Source organism: Misgurnus anguillicaudatus, chromosome 5 (assembly GCF_027580225.2).
Source record: "Misgurnus anguillicaudatus chromosome 5, ASM2758022v2, whole genome shotgun sequence".
In the NCBI taxonomy this organism is placed as follows: Eukaryota; Metazoa; Chordata; class Actinopteri; order Cypriniformes; family Cobitidae; genus Misgurnus; species Misgurnus anguillicaudatus.
In genome coordinates this window covers 25,714,406-25,733,338 of record NC_073341.2, presented here as the reverse complement: position 1 = coordinate 25,733,338, position 18,933 = coordinate 25,714,406, and the positions used below count along the sequence as shown (strand labels likewise).

The window sequence follows — 18,933 nt, the reverse complement described above, 5'->3', positions numbered from 1 at the left end:
ACCACGGGACATGACAATTAATATCTCTATCATAAAAATAGGTAACACTTCCAATTAAATATATATTTAAATCATCCATAACTACAAGTTACTAATAAAACGTTATTTTTTGTAGACTCTTATTGTGTCTTTTACCGGATATGAAGGCGGGATTTATAGTTCTTCCGGGATACAGGGAGCAAGCATCAATATACGGGTAATGTAAACAAATATTTGATAGATATTTATTATAGCGCTTTTATCGTTCTTATACATGTCATTTAAGTTAACGTGTACACGATAGCAGTCCGTGTACACTTTTGACGTTTTACGATTTAGTCAGTTGCTTCAACAGAGAGGTAAGAAGGCCCAAACTGAAGAAACGAGAGAGCTTAATGTACGTTAAATGCAGCAAAGCTGCGTAATATGCAAGCTGACAATAAACATTTTGTTAAGGTCACATAAGAATACGCTTAAGAACATAAAGCAAATTGTCTTGCTTCCTTTGATTTGATTGTGCTGTAATGCGATTTTCAGTTGCATGTTACTATTTGACTAGTAGTTATTTATTATTAGGTGCCAAGCACCTATTGAATCCGTTGGCATTCTTCTTCTTCTTATTATAACTATTTGCAGGCATCATGCTATCCAGCATTCCTCAATCTCTGCGGACACCAGCAATCGTCCTGCTTTTCTTGGTTGTCCTAGAGGTGACATCACAAGCACATGCAGACAAGGTACTTGTTTTTTCCGAAAAAGAATTCTCACTTTCAACGTAGAGTCCCAAATATGTTAAAATACCTTATGTGATTTCATTACAAGAGTTTTGAAGATGTGCGTTGCAAGTGCATCTGTCCGCCCTACAGAAACATCAAAGGACACATCTACAATAAGAACGTGTCCCAGAAAGACTGGTGAGAGTGTGGACGTACCCAGTGTATGTGATCTGGGAAAATTGCAAGTACTGTACTGAACTACCTTATGTATTTCTCATTTATCTCTGATAATTGTTTGTGAATGTCTTGGTTTGTAGTAACTGTCTTCATGTAGTGGAGCCCATGCCAGTTCCTGGTCATGATGTGGAAGCATACTGTCTACTTTGTGAGTGCAAGTATGAAGAACGAAGTAGCAACACCATCAAGGTATTGAGTGACTTTACTGCTTTCCAGTAAAAACATGTCTTAAGATGACCTTCGTTTTAATCACCCTGCTTACTCACTCTTGGTAATCTGGTAAACTCTTAGCTAGTGTAGGGCTGGGCGGTATATCAAGTTTTGGTAATATATTAGTATTTTTCCCAGCGGGATATGGGATGCAATACCATCTATATGGGTATGGTCTGATATCACATTCTTTCTTTGCAACAGTAGCTCTACCAGAAATGTACACTGAGGTCAGACGAAAGCAGCTTGCATGTGGGGAGGAAAATCCTTTCTTTGAATTTTATTTTCTTTATACTCTGTTTATATAAAGGTGATTTTGACATCTCACATGAGCCATTTACCGCATATAGCCATCCATCCCAAAATTACAGATATATGATTTTTTTGGTGAATATCGCCCAGCCGTGAGCTAGTGTACTGTACCCCTACATCCTTCATAGGCTTAAAACTAGAAATGCGTTTTAACTCATTATATTGAATGTTATTTAGAAATATTATTATTATTAAAATTATGTTTAAACGGCAAACAATAATGTGTCAATAATACTTAAGAAAACCAGACTCGACTAGAAGCTATGAGTTGGATCCACTCACACTTATAAACCATGCACATATTACTTACAAAAATGTATTTTGATAATTACTGTTTTTTTGTTTTTTAGGTGACCATTATCATTTACTTGTCAGTTGTTGGAGCACTTCTGCTGTACATGCTGTTCCTGCTTCTAGTTGATCCACTGATCCGCAAACATGATCCCTATACCATGCCATTGCATAATGAGGAAGAGTCTGAGGCACGTGCCATCATGTTTTGCCTAAATTGTATTGTTTGAAAGGGATAGTTCACCCCAATTCTGTCATCATTTACTTGCCCTCATGTTGATCTGAACCTGTATGAGTTCATTTTGTTGGACACGGAAGAGGATATTTTGGTGAATGATGGTAACTACACAGTTGACGGTACCCATTTCCTTCCATAATAGGAAAAACAAATACTGTGGACGTCAATGGGTAACATCCACTGTGTGCTTGCCATCGTTTATCGAAGTGTCTTCTTTTTGTGTTCAACAGAATTAAAAAAAAATCATACACGTTTAGTAAAACATGAATGTGAGTAAATTATAACTGAATATTTGTATTTGGGTGAACTATACCTTTAATTTGCCATGGTCAACACTTTAAAAGTTGAACAATTTTAGGTTGGGTTTATGTATAATTTTTGCAGTCTGTCGCCCCCTACAGGATGTAAGGCCTCGTGTGGAAGGCGCTCAGGGCCGTGGGAATACAGTGCTGGAAAGGGTAGAGGGAGCTCAGCAGCGCTGGAAAAAACAAGTCCAGGAGCAACGCAAGACTGTGTTTGACCGCCACAAGCTGCTCAGCTAAGCTCTCAGTCTGGGTTTGGGGAGAAGCGGACCACTGACTGACGAAACTTGCATGATGATCTTAGAATTTGAGAAGCTCAGATGCAAAAGACACTAAACGCCGCCTCAGGCCATTCAGAGATACTGTTTTTTTGCAGAATCGATTAATAGTCAGATAAAAAAAATGCTAATATTACAAAAACATATCAGACACAGTTTTGTGCATGTGAGCTTCTCATTTGTTTTTGTTTGGCATATGTTTTGTCAGTGGGCCTGCTTCTTTAGTATTATAATATCAAAGGCTTTCACATTGAAGCTTCTGCAAACATGGCAACATGTTAAGAAGTTGTTAATAGCTCTTAAATTGCTCGACCATTGACTTGGACATAAGTTGGGGGATTGGCAACCTCTTCACATTTTCTGACCAAAACACTTAAAGAAATGTGTTATCACTGTTTGTTTTAATTACACAGCAAATATTGATTTTGCCATAAAAATGCAATGTATTCTAATAACACTGACCTGTTAAGCTGATAAGCTGAAATAGTATCGCTTTTTAATGTGTAGACTGTCATTGCACTGTTAAAGTTTCACTTTGCATTTCCAAGAAAATGTATATATTAACACATTACTGATAAATGTTTTTTTTATTTTATTTTTTAAATTGTTTACCTATTGATAAATAGGTATGAATAATAGGAGTGTCACAAACGTATCTTTTAAATGTCACATTGTATTAATTTAAAAATGTATTTATTCAGACAATAATCCTGTAAGAGTGTCAATTGCTTTGCAGTTGTTGTTATACCACAGGCTTGCCGTTTGATGTGATTTAAACTTTTTTTTGGATACTTTCCAGAAAGATTGATTGACCATAAAATGTGAAGACATTTTAGATCTTTATTTCAATCCTTTTTGCTGCTATTACAATGTATTTTACGGTGAATATCTAAAATTTTGTATCTGAAAAAAAACTCTGCTTATGTAAACATGCACTGTAATAAAAATATACAAAACGTTGCCAATTTCAGTACAAATTATTCTCAGATTATTCTAAGTTCTTGTTGCTTTTTGCTGTACAAGTTAATACTCAAAGATTTATTTAGTTAGCAAACCATTTGCTAACCACCATGTTTATGTACAACACCAGCATTGAATCGTGTTGACACTCACTTTCACTGTTTTATACAAAAAATTGCATAATTTTGGGTTGCTTCTTTTCTGAATGCCACCCTCCAAATTTTCTTCATTCTTTTTATATTTAATTTCATTTCAGAATTTCTCTTTCTGTTTTTTTATAAAAGCGCTTTTATAGTATATCATTTCTTCACCCATGCTGCCCCTAAAGCCGCCCACCCTATCCTCCACCTGCCCCTCAACCCCAAGAATGGACACTGACTGCCCATCTATATTTATCCCTCAGTAAAGACCAGCTGTGTCTAAATGCTCCCTGCCCCTCTAATGTCTCCTTGTCTGGTGTAAGTTTGCAGCAGGGGACAGGGCCAACAAGTGCCGTCCTCACAGAGGGAGTGAGGCTTAGGACCATACTAAAGATCTGACCTGGACTTAAGGAGACCAATGGCCTGCTAAACCTGGAATCTTATATAGATTGAAAAAGTGAACTTCCATTCCGTTTTGTGGAGATTTGAGAAGATTTTCCGTTTAGAGGATTCAGCATGGAGTCAGGCGGCGGTGGTGGTGGTGGTGGGGCAGCAGCTTTGGCCTCGTTCATCATGAATGAGGAAGAGCTGAAAAGAAAGCAGAGGGAGAAGCTGAAGAAAATGCAGGCCACCGGAGGAAACCCCCGACCTCCACGTTCTCTCTTCTTCTTCACGCTCAAAAACCCTTTTCGCAAGACCTGCATCAACATTGTTGAATGGAAGTATCCTTTAATCTCATTTTATAATGTTGGACTGTGGTTTAATGTTAATTTTGATCTGTTCAAGTCATAAAACCATCAATCTATAAGTTGATCTAGCAAGAAATCAGTCAAAGCTCAGACGAATAACTATCATCTTTGGTAAAAGATTGGTTATTGGGGTTAAAAGTGAGATATTTCTCAATGATACATAGATATTCAGGTCTTATGAATGAAGCCGCAGTTGTTTTATTGTTTCCTCAGCAAACCTTTCTGCTGCCAGTTGTGAATTAAGGTGTTAAGCTTTTGTTATGTATACAACTCACCACAGTCAAACAGTTGGCTCAGGTCTTCATGTGGATGGTGAAGGAGATGATCATCATTTTATTTAGAGACAGCTGACAAAACACACATTAATAAAACTTTATCTCAGTGCTAATTGTTAAAAGGTTTGTTGGAGACTTTGCAGCGCTTCAGAAATGGCAGGTCGTTTGTTTGCGTCCTTTTTATTATCACTTTCTGCCACAAAACTGCCATTTCGAGTAAATGTTTGCGTTACATAATATGAGCATGAGACTTTCAATTCCTGAATAGTTAAAAAAAGTGGAAGTTAATTTAGAAGAGAACTTCATGAGAAACTGTTTTCTTGTGGGAGTTGAACAGGGGGTGTAATGTTGGAGTCTGTGTATTTAAACAGTTCAATAATATTCTGGGTGTGCACAGCTGTTGTGTTGGATCACTAGTGGACATGATGCTGAGTTGGCAGGGAAATTCTCAGTCAGGCCCCTTGTGGCAGAAATGCACACAGCATTTCACAATAATTTCAGGCTGCATGTATTGTACAGTTATTTGGCCTGATTTAGTATTAACTGATGATCTAAAAAATTAACCGTTCAAGCATACAGAAAGTTCATTCAAGGGGCCTTGAATAAGATTAATAACAAACCGAGAAAAACATTAAAATCCTCTTGAAACCACATATCAGCCCATCAGACTTCAGTGCAGGATCCAAAATAAACTTCCTTACCTGCCAGTTTTAATGGTCATCATAAATGTTGCAATGAAATTGAATTTTGCATTTTTTAATTCAGAATATATGAGGAGCTCAGATGCAAAAGCCACTAAATGCCACCAAAATTAGATAATGATATAAATCAGATGCTTACGGCACGTATTATACATTCTTCAAATACTTTTACTTTAAATTTGCCTAATCCCCACCTAAGGCAATTCAGAAATACTGGTTTGTTGGCAGAATCTGTTTTTTACAAGCATCTAAGCTCTTCATACGTTGACAAAGGTATCTTTTTTTTAATTCTTTGACAAACAGAGCAGGTCATTGTTTTACTCACATAATGTACGATTTGAGACAAATTCTGTGAATCACCATTTTTACAAAAACGTTGTAAAATATGTTTGCATGACAACCATGCATACTTGTTACAGCATGAAGTTCCAAGTCATCCTAGACAAACTCCACTTAGTGTAGTAAAGAGTAATTTAATAATAAGTGTTTTTATATTAAGCAGTTGTATTTCAATCAGTCGTGTCACATCACTAACTCACCAAAGCCAGTTCTCTCCTGGAAAGTTGTGTTATAGTCACGCAGAATTTTATTAATGTATTTGTGTCCTTGGCACGAAATTCTGCTTTTTTGTGCCGCGAGCACAAATGTCTTTTTCGTGACACTCGCACAAATTTCTATAAATAGTCTCTTGTGTCCGTGGCACAACTTTCTTTTCGTTTCATTTTATGTATAGTTTTCTCACTGTTTTTCGTCCCCAATTTTCTTACCATTGTCACTTGGGGTTGGGGTTAAATCAGTTTTTATTAAATTTTTAGACATCCATATCCGATATCCAAACTCTAACCCTACTTTATAATAGTTTAAAAAGTAGTTTAAAAAGTGTTTTTAATAGTTTAAAAAGTGGAAGAAAAACATGTAGACCCTGCTGAAAAAAACAGCATAAAACCAGCATGGGAATTATGCTGGTCTATGCTGGTTTAGTTGGTGGTCACCAGCATACCAGCACCAAAACACAATATATGCTGGTCTTGCTGGTATGACCAGCATGGGATGCTGGTGCTAATGCTGGTTTGGTGCTGGTTTAGCTGGTTCTAATGCTGGTTTGGTGCTGGTTTAGCTGGTGCAAATGCTGGTGCTGATTCTGGTTTAGCTGGTGTTCACTAGCAAACCGGCACCAAAACACAACATATGCTGGTCTTGCTGGTATGCTGTTTTTTTCAGCAGGGAAAACCAATACATAGGAGCACATCCTAACCCAAACCCCAAATCTAACCCCAACCCCAAGCGACAATGATTAAAAAATAGGGAAAAAAAGAGAAAACAAATTATATTTATAGTGTGTCACCAAAAAAGACATTCGATCTCAAGGCACAAAAAAGCTGAATTTCGTGCCATGGATGGACACAAATAAATTAATACAATTTTTTGCGTGACTATAACACGACTTTCCGTGAGATCATGTTGCTTTTAGTAATTGGCTAGTGTTCATGTTGGTAGGCCCTATCTCATATAGGAAAACATTCAACTCCTATCTCATAATTTGTTTATCCAAAGTTTTCCTGATCAGCTTCCACCAGGCCTTTTGAAATCATTATCCTGCTAACCATCTTTGCAAACTGTGTAGCTCTGGCTGTGTTTCTTCCAATGCCCGAAGAGGACACCAACAACACCAACTTAACACTGGAGAGATCCAAGTTCAAGCTCTATTGAAAGAAACTGTTGATAGACGGATGCATCAGAATGATCAGTATGTCCCTAACCCTGAAGAAAATGTGTCAGCTGTCAAAGGAATTATCTCTAAATGACTATTAAATGCATAGTATGTCTGTCCTCCCCATGTCTAGAAAGTCCCAAGATACTACAAGGCAGTTAAGTCAGTTTAAAGACAAAATAAGCCTATTTTCAAGTTATTGTCAACCCAGCGTTGGGTCAAAACGGGTGTATACTTGACTTAATCCCGGAAAATGTTTATATTTAACCCAACAATGGGTCAGAAATACTGACCCATTTTACAACTTAGTATTGAATTACAACCCCACTGGTTGGGTTTGTCTCTTTTGGACTGTAAGGTTGAAAATAACTCGGCATTATTTCCAAGAATCAACTTCAAAATGATTCCCAGAAAGATAAAAACATACCAGTTAGTTGTGCACTAGATAAATTAGATTAGAAGGGTAGATATGTTTTACACACCACCTGGTTTGTTTCCAGAGAACCTGAGAAACTTAAACATATCCAAGATAAAGTGTTATTCAGCGTTTTGCCTTCTCAGGTCTTTGGCTCTTGGGTTATGAAGGGGATGCACGTCACTTGTAACTGATACTGTATGAGTGTGTTTCCATTTTTGCCTGGTTGGCTTTTTCATAGAGCTTTGATAAAGACTGCTGCTGATTCTTTGTGACCCTGCATGTAAAAACACATATAAAGTAATTTATTTGTGATTTACATGAAATAATGTAAAGAATATTCTGTAAAAATATATATAACCTTGATATTTTTATTGAGTGAGTGTAAGGTCAAAGATTGAATTTAAAGTGAAACTTTTAGATTATGAGACTTTATCCTGGATTTCACAGACAGGGTCACATATTGTTTAATTTTGTGTCGTTTAAATATAGGGTTACATCTGTGATTATATTTAAAAAAGATATATTTTATACCTGGATTGCAATTTACAGTTTGCAAGTTGTTTTTGTAGTAGGTGTTGTGTTTTGTTTCTGGAAAGATGCACAGCAGGCAGGTCTAGATCCATCTCTGAGATCCAATTGTATGAGTGTTGGGTTTAAAGATACACTTAGACTTTTAGTGACGCATGTGGATATTATTTTTCTAATACACATTCTGTTGAAGTGACTGTGTCCAGTTCACAATGATGAGATCATTACTCTATAATGTGGCCACAGATCTTTGCCAAGTTGCTATTGCTGATCGCATGTGGCAAAACGTTTTGTATCTGTATTAATTTGTATTTTTGTTTCTTGGCTGTATGAACACTTAAAGGTGATGAAATGTCTACTGTATTACACAAACATGACTCAAGCTTTTTTGGAGGTATTTAGGTCACACACTATTTCCACTAGTGGGTGCACTCATATTCTGGGTGTTATTACATTTCAAATGGCACAAATCTGAGCCGCACTCATTTATTTACTCCCCATTGCTCCTCCCTGGTTACAGTGACTTGTGCTGGTGGGCCGACCATTCCTCAGATACTAAGTCATGAAACAAGAGCTGAGAGTTGATCTCAGTAGACGTGGTCAGAATTAGGTTGAAATTTCTACTGTAGAATGAGAAGCACAAATTAATCAACAGAAATATGGAAGCTGTGTAAACACACACATTAGATTCTCTTATTACACGGCTCTCTGGAATGCTTGATTCTGATTGGTCAGTTGAGACATTTGCAGGTTCGTTCTTTTCAAATAATAACCGCTCCAAAATAATAACGCATAGCCGGACTACTTGCACGAGTAAAATCGCTCCGCGCCAATAAAGATCAATAAAGATTACTGTCTGTCTGGCGCCATCTTGTGACAAACACTCGACAACCACGACAAGACACAGACAGCTTACTGAGACTGAACTTGACAAAATAGAGCATGACAGCTACGAAGCCAACACACAAAAAAATACAGAATGGGGATTAAAACTTCTCAAAGACTGGCTAAAAGAGAAAAAATGGAGACAGACAACTATGAAGCAGAGGATCTTAATAAGGTATTACGATCATTTTATGCATCTGTGCAAAGTTTCGCGGAAGGATAAAAATGTTAATTTAAAACAAATATGCCAATAAAATGTTTCAAATTCATATTCATGTCCAGTTTTTTTTCTTATGTGGCAAGTAGCCGTGTAATAAGCGGGATAATGTAGAGGCAGCCGGTAGTTATTGGGAAATAAGCCCCGACAGTGTGATCAGGACCCGACGCGAAGCGGATCCCTTACATAACAGATAGATCTGGGGACAGTTGTTTCGTTTGGCCTGCAATTTAGCTTTATATTTTTGTGACACTAAAATTGGTGTGTATTTTTGTGATTTTACTGAGTTAAAACCTGAGAGATAAACATTCAAGGCAAAGTGAGTTCTATTTATTTTCTTTGGGAAGTCGCTGAAAATGATTTGTTGTAATTTCTGTTATTTGAATAGTTAACTTTCTACTGTAAGTTGATGTCAGCTGTTGGCTTTGTTTTTAAAGCAAGCAAAACACATGGCAACATCCAATGCATTTGTACAATGCAGAATTATTAAATCTTGACAATATGGAATTGATATATTAAAAGTTAAATATATTTAAATTAATCAATTTAAATTTAAAGGTGCAGTATCAGACTTTTAGAAGGATCTCTCGACAGAAATGCAATATAATGTACATAACTATATTATCAGTATAAAGACCTTACATAATGAACTATATTGTTTTTATAACCTTAGATTGAGACATTTTTATCTACATAAGTTACACCTACATGCTGAGCTGTTTGTTGCAATTCACAATCTAACGCTAAATTTTGTCAGCCTCCTTGACCTAAATAAAGTTACTCTGGAATTGATAAATATTTCAATAATTTAATTTGACTATTGCACGTTTAAATTTTTCATCTGTTTAAAAAAGTGGTATTTTACATAGTTATTGTTATTATTATTACTACCTGTTAGTGAACCTTCCTCTTCTTTTATCGGTATAAACATCTGTCCATCGTGCATAATTTCTCAGTGTTGTGTAATGGACATGCAGATTAAACATATAAAATATGTATTTTTGTTAGTAAGTGTTTTGTATTGATTTATATGTTACAATTATTTAATTATATTTAATGATTTTTTAAATCATATTTTATTATTTTCATCAACTCGCGAGTCCTCTGCAATTCCCCCGCAAACCACCAGGGGTTCGCGAACCCCAGTTTGGTTTAACGTCAACGATGAGCGCGGACGTTAAACGTCGCGGTGTGTAAAGACCTTAGGCGACACTGTTGCAAAACAGCTTCACAGCTTCATAAAACACAGATAAATGTAGTCAAATTCATCGGAAGTAACAGTTGGCGTTAATTGTAGTGATTAGAACTTTCAAAAATACTTATTTGTTAGCCTACTGGGTATTTTATATGCTATACCTCCACTGTAACATTGCTTTCTTTATTTTATTGCAGGAGAGTCTGGAGTACATCTTTCTGATCATTTTCACTCTGGAGTGCTTTCTAAAGATAATAGCCTATGGATTACTGTTCCATGATGGGGCGTATTTACGAAACTGTTGGAACATACTAGACTTTGTCATTGTGTTTATGGGGTAAGACATATGAGATGGCCAGCAGTCTTTAAATATCTCTTGAAGTAACAGTCCATGAATTTTCTCTCACTCATGTTGTTACAAACATGATGTTTTGTCTATAGTCTGTTAAATCAGAAGTTACAGTAACCCATAGCCTACCCGAAATGTGATCTCTGCATTTAAAGGGATAGTGCACTCAAAAACTAAAATTTTGTCAGCATTTACTCACCCTCGTGTTGTCACAAACCTTGCTAAATTGCTTCTTCCGATGAACACGAAGGGAGATTTTTTAAGAAATGTTTGTAACCAAACCGTTCGTGGACCCCATTCACTTTCATAGTATTCTTTATTCCTACTGTGGAAGTGAATAGGGTTAACGATCCCTTGGTTACAAACATTCCTCAAAACATCTTACTTCGTGTTCATCAGAACAAAGACATGTATACAGTTTTGTAACAACATGGGGGCGAGTAAATGATGAAAGAATTTTTGGGTGAACTATCCCTTGAACCCATCCAATGAGATATGTGAACAGTGGGCAGCCATTCATTGCATCCTTCCGGCCGTATTAATCAAACTGATGACCTTCGTGTTACCCCGAATCACGACTGTCCCCTAAGAAATGTTAAATAGATATTATGTGAAATTAAAATGTAAGTCATATGTGTTTGGGAAAAAATGCGGATAAAAATGGTGACGACATGTTAATTTTTGGTTGTACTGTCCCTTAATAATTCATTCAATGGAATCTGGGAACTTATCTTTTATGTTCCCAAGTCACAGTCCATTCAAAGCATCTTTTATTCGACCTCCACAGGCTCTTCACACTAGTTGTGGACACCATTAACTCAATAGCAGGAGTTCCTAAAGAGAAGGGTGGAGGTTTTGACATGAAAGCGCTGAGAGCGTTCAGAGTGTTGCGACCACTGCGCCTCGTCTCAGGAGTTCCCAGTAAGAACCTTCTTTAAAAAAATAAACATTTTCACCTAACCCTTAGGGCAACATATACATTGTTTTAAAAATTGCATCAATATTATTATATTATTGTTTATCATAACTGTATTGATATCATTTTATAATGTGCTTACATCATGCTTTATTAGCTATAATATTATATATAAGTTAACCATCATTTAAGCTATCAAAATTATGACTCAATGAGATTGTCTAATAAAACTGCTTTTGCTCTCCAGCCTCCAGGTGGTGATGAGCTCTATTCTGAAATCCATGTTGCCTCTCTTTCACATTGCGCTGCTGGTCTTCTTCATGGTCACCATTTATGCCATTATGGGGTTGGAGCTGTTCAAGTGTAAAATGCACAAGACATGTTACTACCAGGGCACTGGTGGGTTCAAAATTTTTAAAACCTCATCTAATAAATATTGACAAAATACCTTGTCTTTGTGTTAATATAGTAATACAGCGCTGCAAATAAACCTTTAAAGATCCATAATTCCCCTGTTCCAGATATCATCGCTATCAGAGAGAATGAAAAACCCTCACCCTGTGCCCAGGCTGGACACGGGCGTCGCTGTACCATCAATGGCACTGAATGTCGGGCAGGTTGGCCTGGTCCCAACTTTGGAATCACCCATTTTGACAACTTTGGCTTTGCCATGCTTACAGTCTTTCAGTGTATCACAACAGAGAGCTGGACCGAGGTGCTCTACTGGGTAATTATTTATGGACATTATGGTCCTCCTCTTTTTATAATTTTTTTTAAAGTTCAGGGGTCAGACAACATAATGAGGAAATTGTAATGGGACTCTATACTTAAAAGGGAAAAATTAGAACTTTTATTATTTACTCACTCTCATGCAGTTTGATCCCCCAATGTCTTTCTTTGACCTTCAGAAACCATATGCAGATTTTAAAAAAATGTTGTTTTGGGGTCTTCAAGCTTTAAAAGGACCCAGACGTTTTTAAAACAAATAAATGTTTTGGTTATACTCTTACGAAAATTAACCATGTTTTTTGTGGTAAAAGTGTAACCATGTTTTTTAAAATCATGGTTAATTTTCTTAAGCGTATGGGAGTGGAGGGTGACCATCTTGGTCACCATCCACTCCCGCAGATACTAGAAAACCCAAAACAACACTTTTTAAAGATCTACGTTTGGGTCCTGGAGAACAAAGAAAGACATTGGTGGTTCAAACGACATGAGTGAGTAAATAATGACAATGTTTTTGGGTTAACTATCCCATAGTAACTAGACTGAAAACAATTTACAGCAATTTACAGTAATTTGTGCATTTTATTGAAAAAAACCCCCACTACTTTTACTTGGTCCCTGCTCTTCCAGCTAAGCTTAAAGGGATAGTTCACCCAAAAATTAAAATAAAGCCATTAATGACTCACCGTCATGTCGTTCCAAATTCGTAAGACCTCCGTTCATCTTCAGAACACAGTTTGAGATGTTTTATATTTAGTCAGTGAGCGTAATGACCCTTCATTGAAAATCTATTTATGGTATACTGTCCATGTCCAGAAAGGTCATCAAAGTAGTCAATGTGACATCAGTGGGTCAGTTAGAATGTGTTGAAGCATCGAAAATACTTTTTGGTCTAAAAATAACAAAAATTACGACTTTATTCAGCTTTGTCTTCTCTTCCGCGTCTGTTGTGAAGTGCATGGCGAAATTAAAGTCAGGTGACTGCAGTGACGCGGATGACGTGTTATCCTCAGACATATTTGCAATTTTATTTTTCAAACTTACAGCGTGCGTCTCCCTCAGACTGTAAACGAAGCTCGGGCGCACAAAAAACAAAACAAAAAAAAACTCGTGAGGCGCACGAGATAACACATAAGCCACATCGTATGCCACATCGTATGCCAAATGGACCAAAATGTATTTTCGATGCTTCAACAGATTCTAACTGACCCACTGATGTCACATGGACTACATTGATGATGTTCTTATGACTTTTCTGGACATGGACAGTATACCTTACATAGATTTTCAATGAAGGCTCAACAAGCTCTCGGACTAAATATAAAACATCTCAAACTGTGTTCTGAAAATGAACGGAGGTCTTACGAGTTTGGAACGACATGAGGGTGAGTCATTAATGACATTATTTTCATTTTTGGGTGAACTATCCCTTTAAGGAAAGCATTTCTAAGACTCTCTAACCCTAATCTTTATGTCAGACATGTTTGTCAATGATATATAATGACAGGTTGATTTTTCAGGTTAATGATGCACTGGGAAATAGCTGGCCTTGGATCTACTTCTTGACACTAATCCTCCTGGGGTCCTTTTTCATTCTCAATCTGGTCCTTGGAGTTCTGAGCGGGTACTAGTATAGTTTTCTTGCAAAATCAATCAGTCAAAAATAAATAAAAAAGCTGATTGAATAATTACTGAAATGGTTTATGTTTTTTTCATGTAGTCTGTTTAAGCCAGCAACTCAGATTATGCAACACACTTGCTCCTAATAGACCTGCTTTGTGTCCTAACAGAGATTTGTTCATCCTGTTTTAGGGAGTTTACTAAGGAGAGGGAGAAGTCTCGCTCACGAGGAGAGTACCAGAAGCTACGAGAGTGTCAACAAATGGATGAGGATCTGAAAGGCTACATTGAATGGATCACTCAAGCTGAAGTTATAGATGAAGATTTGGCAGGTAACAGACATTCTGTCTGTCTGTATGAGTTTTATTAAAATGTGAAAAGCATAACAGTATGTTAAAGTTTTTTTATTTACTTTCCAGCACTTCTTCCTAGAAGAGAAGATTCAGAGACAGACAGCCTATTCCAGATGGCGGGACTCAACCGGGTGGTCTATTTCTAGTAAGTAGCCTTCACCAGTGGTTCTCAAACTTTTTTAGCGTGCGGCCCCCCTTGTATATGGTGCATTCCTTCGCGGCCCCCCAAATTTTTTTTATAACAAATTTGTTCTAAAATGTAAACACAACGTTTGAGAACCACTGGCCTACACTACTAAAAATAAAGGTGTTAAAATATGCCATAGATTAACTTAATGGTTCTTTGGGGAACCAAAAATGTTCCTTTATGTGCACCCTTTATTTTCATCAGTGTAATGCCATCACCCCATCACCCATAAAAAATGTATACTTCATGCATAAAACTGCAATCCAACGTTTGCTCTGTAATCCACAGCCGACTCGCTCGTCGCTGGAACATTGTTTTACGGAGGAAGTGTCATGCTTTGGTGAAATCTAAATACTTTGGCTGGTGGGTTATCGTCGTTGTGTTACTCAACACACTGGTTATTGCTACTGAGCATCATCATCAGACGGCGTCCCTAACACATTTTCAAGGTCTGTTTCATAACGCATCAGATACCTTGTTAAAAGTTTTTTGGTGTCTAGAATTCCAAATGCAGAGCAAACAAAGTCATTGTTGTCTCTTGGTTGCAGATGTTTCCAATGTAATCCTGCTCAGCTTTTTCACAATTGAGATGATTTTGAAGCTGTATGCATTTGGCCCGAGATCTTACTTCATGTCGGTCTTCAACCGATTCGACTGCTTAGTGGTCTCGATCGGCATTTTTGAGATAATGCTGGTCGCATCAGGCATCATGACACCATTGGGGATCTCTGTGATGAGATGCATACGACTTCTGCGCTTGTTTAAGCTCACGAGATATGTTGACTTATTTAAAGGGATAGTTCACCCAATCAGAAGCCCCATTGACTTCCAAAGTAGGAAAAAGCAATACTATGGAAATCAACAAGGCTTTGATCGGTTTGGTTATAAAGATTTAAAATATTCAAAGACATTTTTACAGGTTTGTAAAAACATAAGAGTGATTAAATGATGACAGATTTTCCTTTTTTGGGTGAACTATCCTATTAAGCTTTTTCCCCTCTAGGGAAGTCACGTCACTCGGCAGCCATGTTTGCAACGCCTTTAGGCAGATATTTCAGTCATGCAAGATTAAAGTACTATCTACCTGAATGGGGGAACAAGGTGTTTTATAACAGCTTCATTAATATTTTTCTTGACCTCAACTACAGTGCACATATTGAAGCTATAAAGCTAGATAGTTTCTTAAGGTTGATCTTTAATCTGCTATGTCATGTTTATAACAGATTTATGACAAGTTATGTTGTCTTTCAGATAAATCACCCACTTTATAGCACACATGCAACAAAGAATTCACAGTATCGATAACCACATAAATATAATATCGTCTAGTTAAGAATATGGTTTCTTATCATCATCAATACAGTCATAATTCAGAGTGTTCACAAATATGGACGAACATGTTTTTTCCCCATTATTTTCTAACTGTATCCTCTATCAAGATGTGTATTTCCTCTCATTGGTCTTTAGATACTGGACGTCTCTTAATAACCTGATTGCATCTTTGGTCAACTCAATCCGTTCCATCGCCTCACTGCTTCTGCTCCTCTTCCTCTTCATTGTCATCTTCGCCCTCCTCGGCATGCAGGTCTTTGGTGGAAAATTCAACTTTCCAGACAGAGAGATTCAGCGTAGCAACTTTGACAACTTTCCACAGGCCCTTATAAGTGTTTTCCAGGTATATTGTGGTGAAACCTGATTTTGCAGCTTGTTTAAAATGAAAATTACACCGGTTTGTCTTTGTTATTAGGTTTTAACTGGAGAAGAGTGGGACACAATCATGTATAATGGAATCATGGCTCATGGTGGACCGGCGTCCCCGGGAATTCTTGTCAGCATTTATTTCATAATCCTCTATTTCTGTGGAAACTGTATCCTTTGCATAGAAGTGCTTGCATTTCACTACATGTGGTAACACTTACTGTTGCTGTTGGAAGTGTTTTTTTAGGTCCAGTGATGATATGTTGTTGTGATAGTGGTTTATTTCCTTAGCTTGGTGTCGTCAGTTGTTCTTTTGAATGTGTTCTTGGCCATCGCTGTGGACAATCTTGCTGAAGCCGAGAGTCTGACAGAAGCACAGAAGGAGAAAGCAGAAGAGAAAGCCAGAAGAAAGCTTATGAGGTCATACATTAAGTATTTCTGTATTGTTTCATTTCAGTGTTGCCAACATTTGTTATAGAAAAGATATGCAACTGTCTTATGAGATCAATGCCAGAGAAGAGTGAGGAAGAGAAACTCCTGATGGCCAAGAGACTGATGGAGTCCAGGTCAAAAGCTGAGGGGATGCCCACTACAGCTAAAGTAAACACACCTTGAATAGTTCATCTAAATATAAAAATGTATGCACCCTCATGCCATTCCAGATGAATATGACTTTCTTTAGCTGAACACGAACAAATAGCAATGTATTGAATATATAACAAGATTGAGCACTGCTGTAGAGATCCTGCTGTTGACATCACGAAGCCTAAACCCCGCCCTCTTGGCAGGCAATTGTAGAGAGCTTGAGTGCTGTAGCATTGGTATTGTTAGTGGTTGAACAATCATTTTAAACCAGACTGTTTATACCTTACAAACCTTACTATTTCAGCATGTTGTTGTATAAGGGTTTTATGTTTAACTCTTTCTCCGCCATTGACAAGTTATCTTGTCAATTAATGGGGACATTTCACAAGACTTTTTAAGATGTCAAATAAGCCCTTGGGGTCCCCAGAGTATGTATGTGAAGTTTTAGCTCAAAATACCATATAGATAAATTATAGCATGTTAAGATTGCCACGTGCATGCAAATGAGTTGATCTCTGTACTAAATGGCAGTGCTTTGGTTGGATAGTGCAGATTAAAGGGTGGTATTTTCCCCTTCTGACATCACAGGGGGAGCCAAATTTCAATTACCTATTTTTCACATGTTTGCTGAGAGTGGTTTACCAAAACTAAGTTACTGGGTTGATCTTTTCACATTTTCTGGGTTGATAGAAGCACTAGGGACCCAATTATAGCACTTAAACATGGAAAAAGTCAGATTTTCATGATATGTCCCCTTTAAGAGAAAACATTTCTATGTCAATGACGCTTTCCTGGCAAGTTTTTACGCTAATCTGGAATTCCGCTATTATCCACTAGATGGCACTAGATCTTACGCAATTTGTAAAAAAAAATGAAGCAAAAACTAATTTAATTAATTTTAAACTGTGTTTTGATAATCATTCTGAATCTGATCTCTAACAAAGTTTCTTTACAAAAATGCAAGCAGACTACCAATACACACTTATAGCCAATCAGCAGTAAGGAGCGTGCCTACTAACCGACATCCTTGCCGGGTTGCGTATGTGTGGGGTGGGTCTATCAACAGAAGGTCCAGATTCTATTGGGGTAGGGGCGTGTTTGTTTAGGTGATTTCAAATATCAACATTGGCTTTCAAACATCGTGGACTCCGCCTTTAAAAAGTGACCAAAACACAGCTAGACCAGCTTGTTACACCAGCAATACCAGCTTAAACCAAGCTGGGAGACCAGCTAAAACCAGCTCACCAGCTTATGCTGGTCTTAGATGGATTTTTCAGTAGGGTTATGTTTCATCTATTAAGTTTTGGATGTACATATCTATATCTTTTGAATTAAAGTGTGCAGTGAACTCTTTTGCCATGACGCCATTCATTTCATATTCGCTCCTGGCTGTCCTTGTCTGCCAATATGGTGGCATAAACAGAATGGGTGACGTGACTTCCGAACCTCTATGGGGAACAGTGCAATGCTCAATATGAAGTTCTGCCTTCCAGTTAAAAGAACCAATCATCAATCGATAAAGACAGAATCGATAGTATACAGAATCGATAATATAACATGACCTTATTTTAATGTAAAGTTATTTGTGTTCAGCTGAAAAAAAGTCATCTGGTACGGCATGAGCAAATCATGAGAAAATGTTTAAACTTGGATGAACTAGTGTCGTTGTTTACTAAGTGATATCAGCAAATTAAACAGGATTTATTTATGTGCCTCAGCTCAAGATCGATGAGTTTGAATCAAATGTGAATGAAGTGAAGGACCCCTTCCCTCCCGCAGACTTTCCAGGTGAGGCTCAAAGAATTAACACAAATGGGTTTAAATATGATCTTATTCATACATTCATATAAAGCAATTCATAAAATGCTGTCTCAGGCAGTACAGATCTAAACACGGAAAGGCTGAAGTTCTGAGAACGAAGATCTATTATAAGTTAAACTTATTCTTAGCTCCAGTCTACAAGCTCATTTATGGAGCACACTTCAAACCACTGTGCTGGCTATTTTCATTTGGTTCTTCAGTCGTGTAAAATTCATTACAACATAAATAGCTTTTATATTCTGCGTTATTCACAAATCATTTGTTCCTGCTGATGAGCGCTCGTGTATCAGTGATTTATTCTGAATCAGTGAACTGCTTATTTCACACAAGATTTTA

General features: G+C 37.2%; 2 protein-coding genes across 4 annotated transcripts in view; both read left to right on the top strand.

The window, feature by feature from the left end:
• The first annotated feature begins 71 nt into the window (after positions 1–71).
• Positions 72–3,523, top strand: tmem9 (transmembrane protein 9). Of its 3 annotated transcripts, none has more exons than XM_055167481.2 (6): positions 72–196; positions 616–716; positions 802–893; positions 1,013–1,121; positions 1,805–1,936; positions 2,385–3,523. In XM_055167481.2, the coding sequence occupies exons 2-6, from the start codon at positions 621–623 to the stop codon at positions 2,523–2,525; spliced, it is 570 nt and encodes a 189-aa protein (XP_055023456.1). In that variant the 5' UTR covers positions 72–196; positions 616–620; the 3' UTR covers positions 2,526–3,523. The 3 variants fall into 3 exon arrangements, with proteins under 3 accessions (XP_055023456.1, XP_055023457.1, XP_055023458.1); XM_055167482.2 differs by lacking the exon at positions 72–196 and adding an exon at positions 206–338; XM_055167483.2 differs by lacking the exon at positions 72–196 and adding an exon at positions 350–376.
• A 656-nt stretch (positions 3,524–4,179) lies between these two features.
• Positions 4,180–18,933, top strand: part of cacna1sb (calcium channel, voltage-dependent, L type, alpha 1S subunit, b) — a 30,974-nt gene continuing 16,220 nt past the window's right edge. The window contains exons 1-16 of the mRNA XM_073867826.1: positions 4,180–4,385; positions 6,966–7,076; positions 10,545–10,679; positions 11,479–11,613; positions 11,855–12,006; positions 12,129–12,334; positions 13,854–13,957; positions 14,146–14,285; positions 14,373–14,451; positions 14,782–14,942; positions 15,042–15,270; positions 15,964–16,168; positions 16,241–16,361; positions 16,497–16,611; positions 16,695–16,791; positions 18,495–18,564. Of these exons, the coding sequence (XP_073723927.1) occupies positions 4,180–4,385; positions 6,966–7,076; positions 10,545–10,679; positions 11,479–11,613; positions 11,855–12,006; positions 12,129–12,334; positions 13,854–13,957; positions 14,146–14,285; positions 14,373–14,451; positions 14,782–14,942; positions 15,042–15,270; positions 15,964–16,168; positions 16,241–16,361; positions 16,497–16,611; positions 16,695–16,791; positions 18,495–18,564 (2,266 nt within the window). The remainder of the gene's footprint in view (positions 4,386–6,965; positions 7,077–10,544; positions 10,680–11,478; positions 11,614–11,854; positions 12,007–12,128; positions 12,335–13,853; positions 13,958–14,145; positions 14,286–14,372; positions 14,452–14,781; positions 14,943–15,041; positions 15,271–15,963; positions 16,169–16,240; positions 16,362–16,496; positions 16,612–16,694; positions 16,792–18,494; positions 18,565–18,933) is intronic.

Bases quoted from the DNA above. Each gene is read 5' to 3' on its own strand.
- tmem9 (XM_055167481.2), top strand. From the start codon at position 621: ATGCTATCCAGCATTCCTCAATCTCTGCGGACACCAGCAATCGTCCTG. The intron at 894-1,012 runs GTGAGAGTGTGG...CTTGGTTTGTAG, and splicing joins AACGTGTCCCAGAAAGACTG to TAACTGTCTTCATGTAGTGG. The intron at 1,937-2,384 runs GCACGTGCCATC...CGCCCCCTACAG, and splicing joins ATAATGAGGAAGAGTCTGAG to GATGTAAGGCCTCGTGTGGA.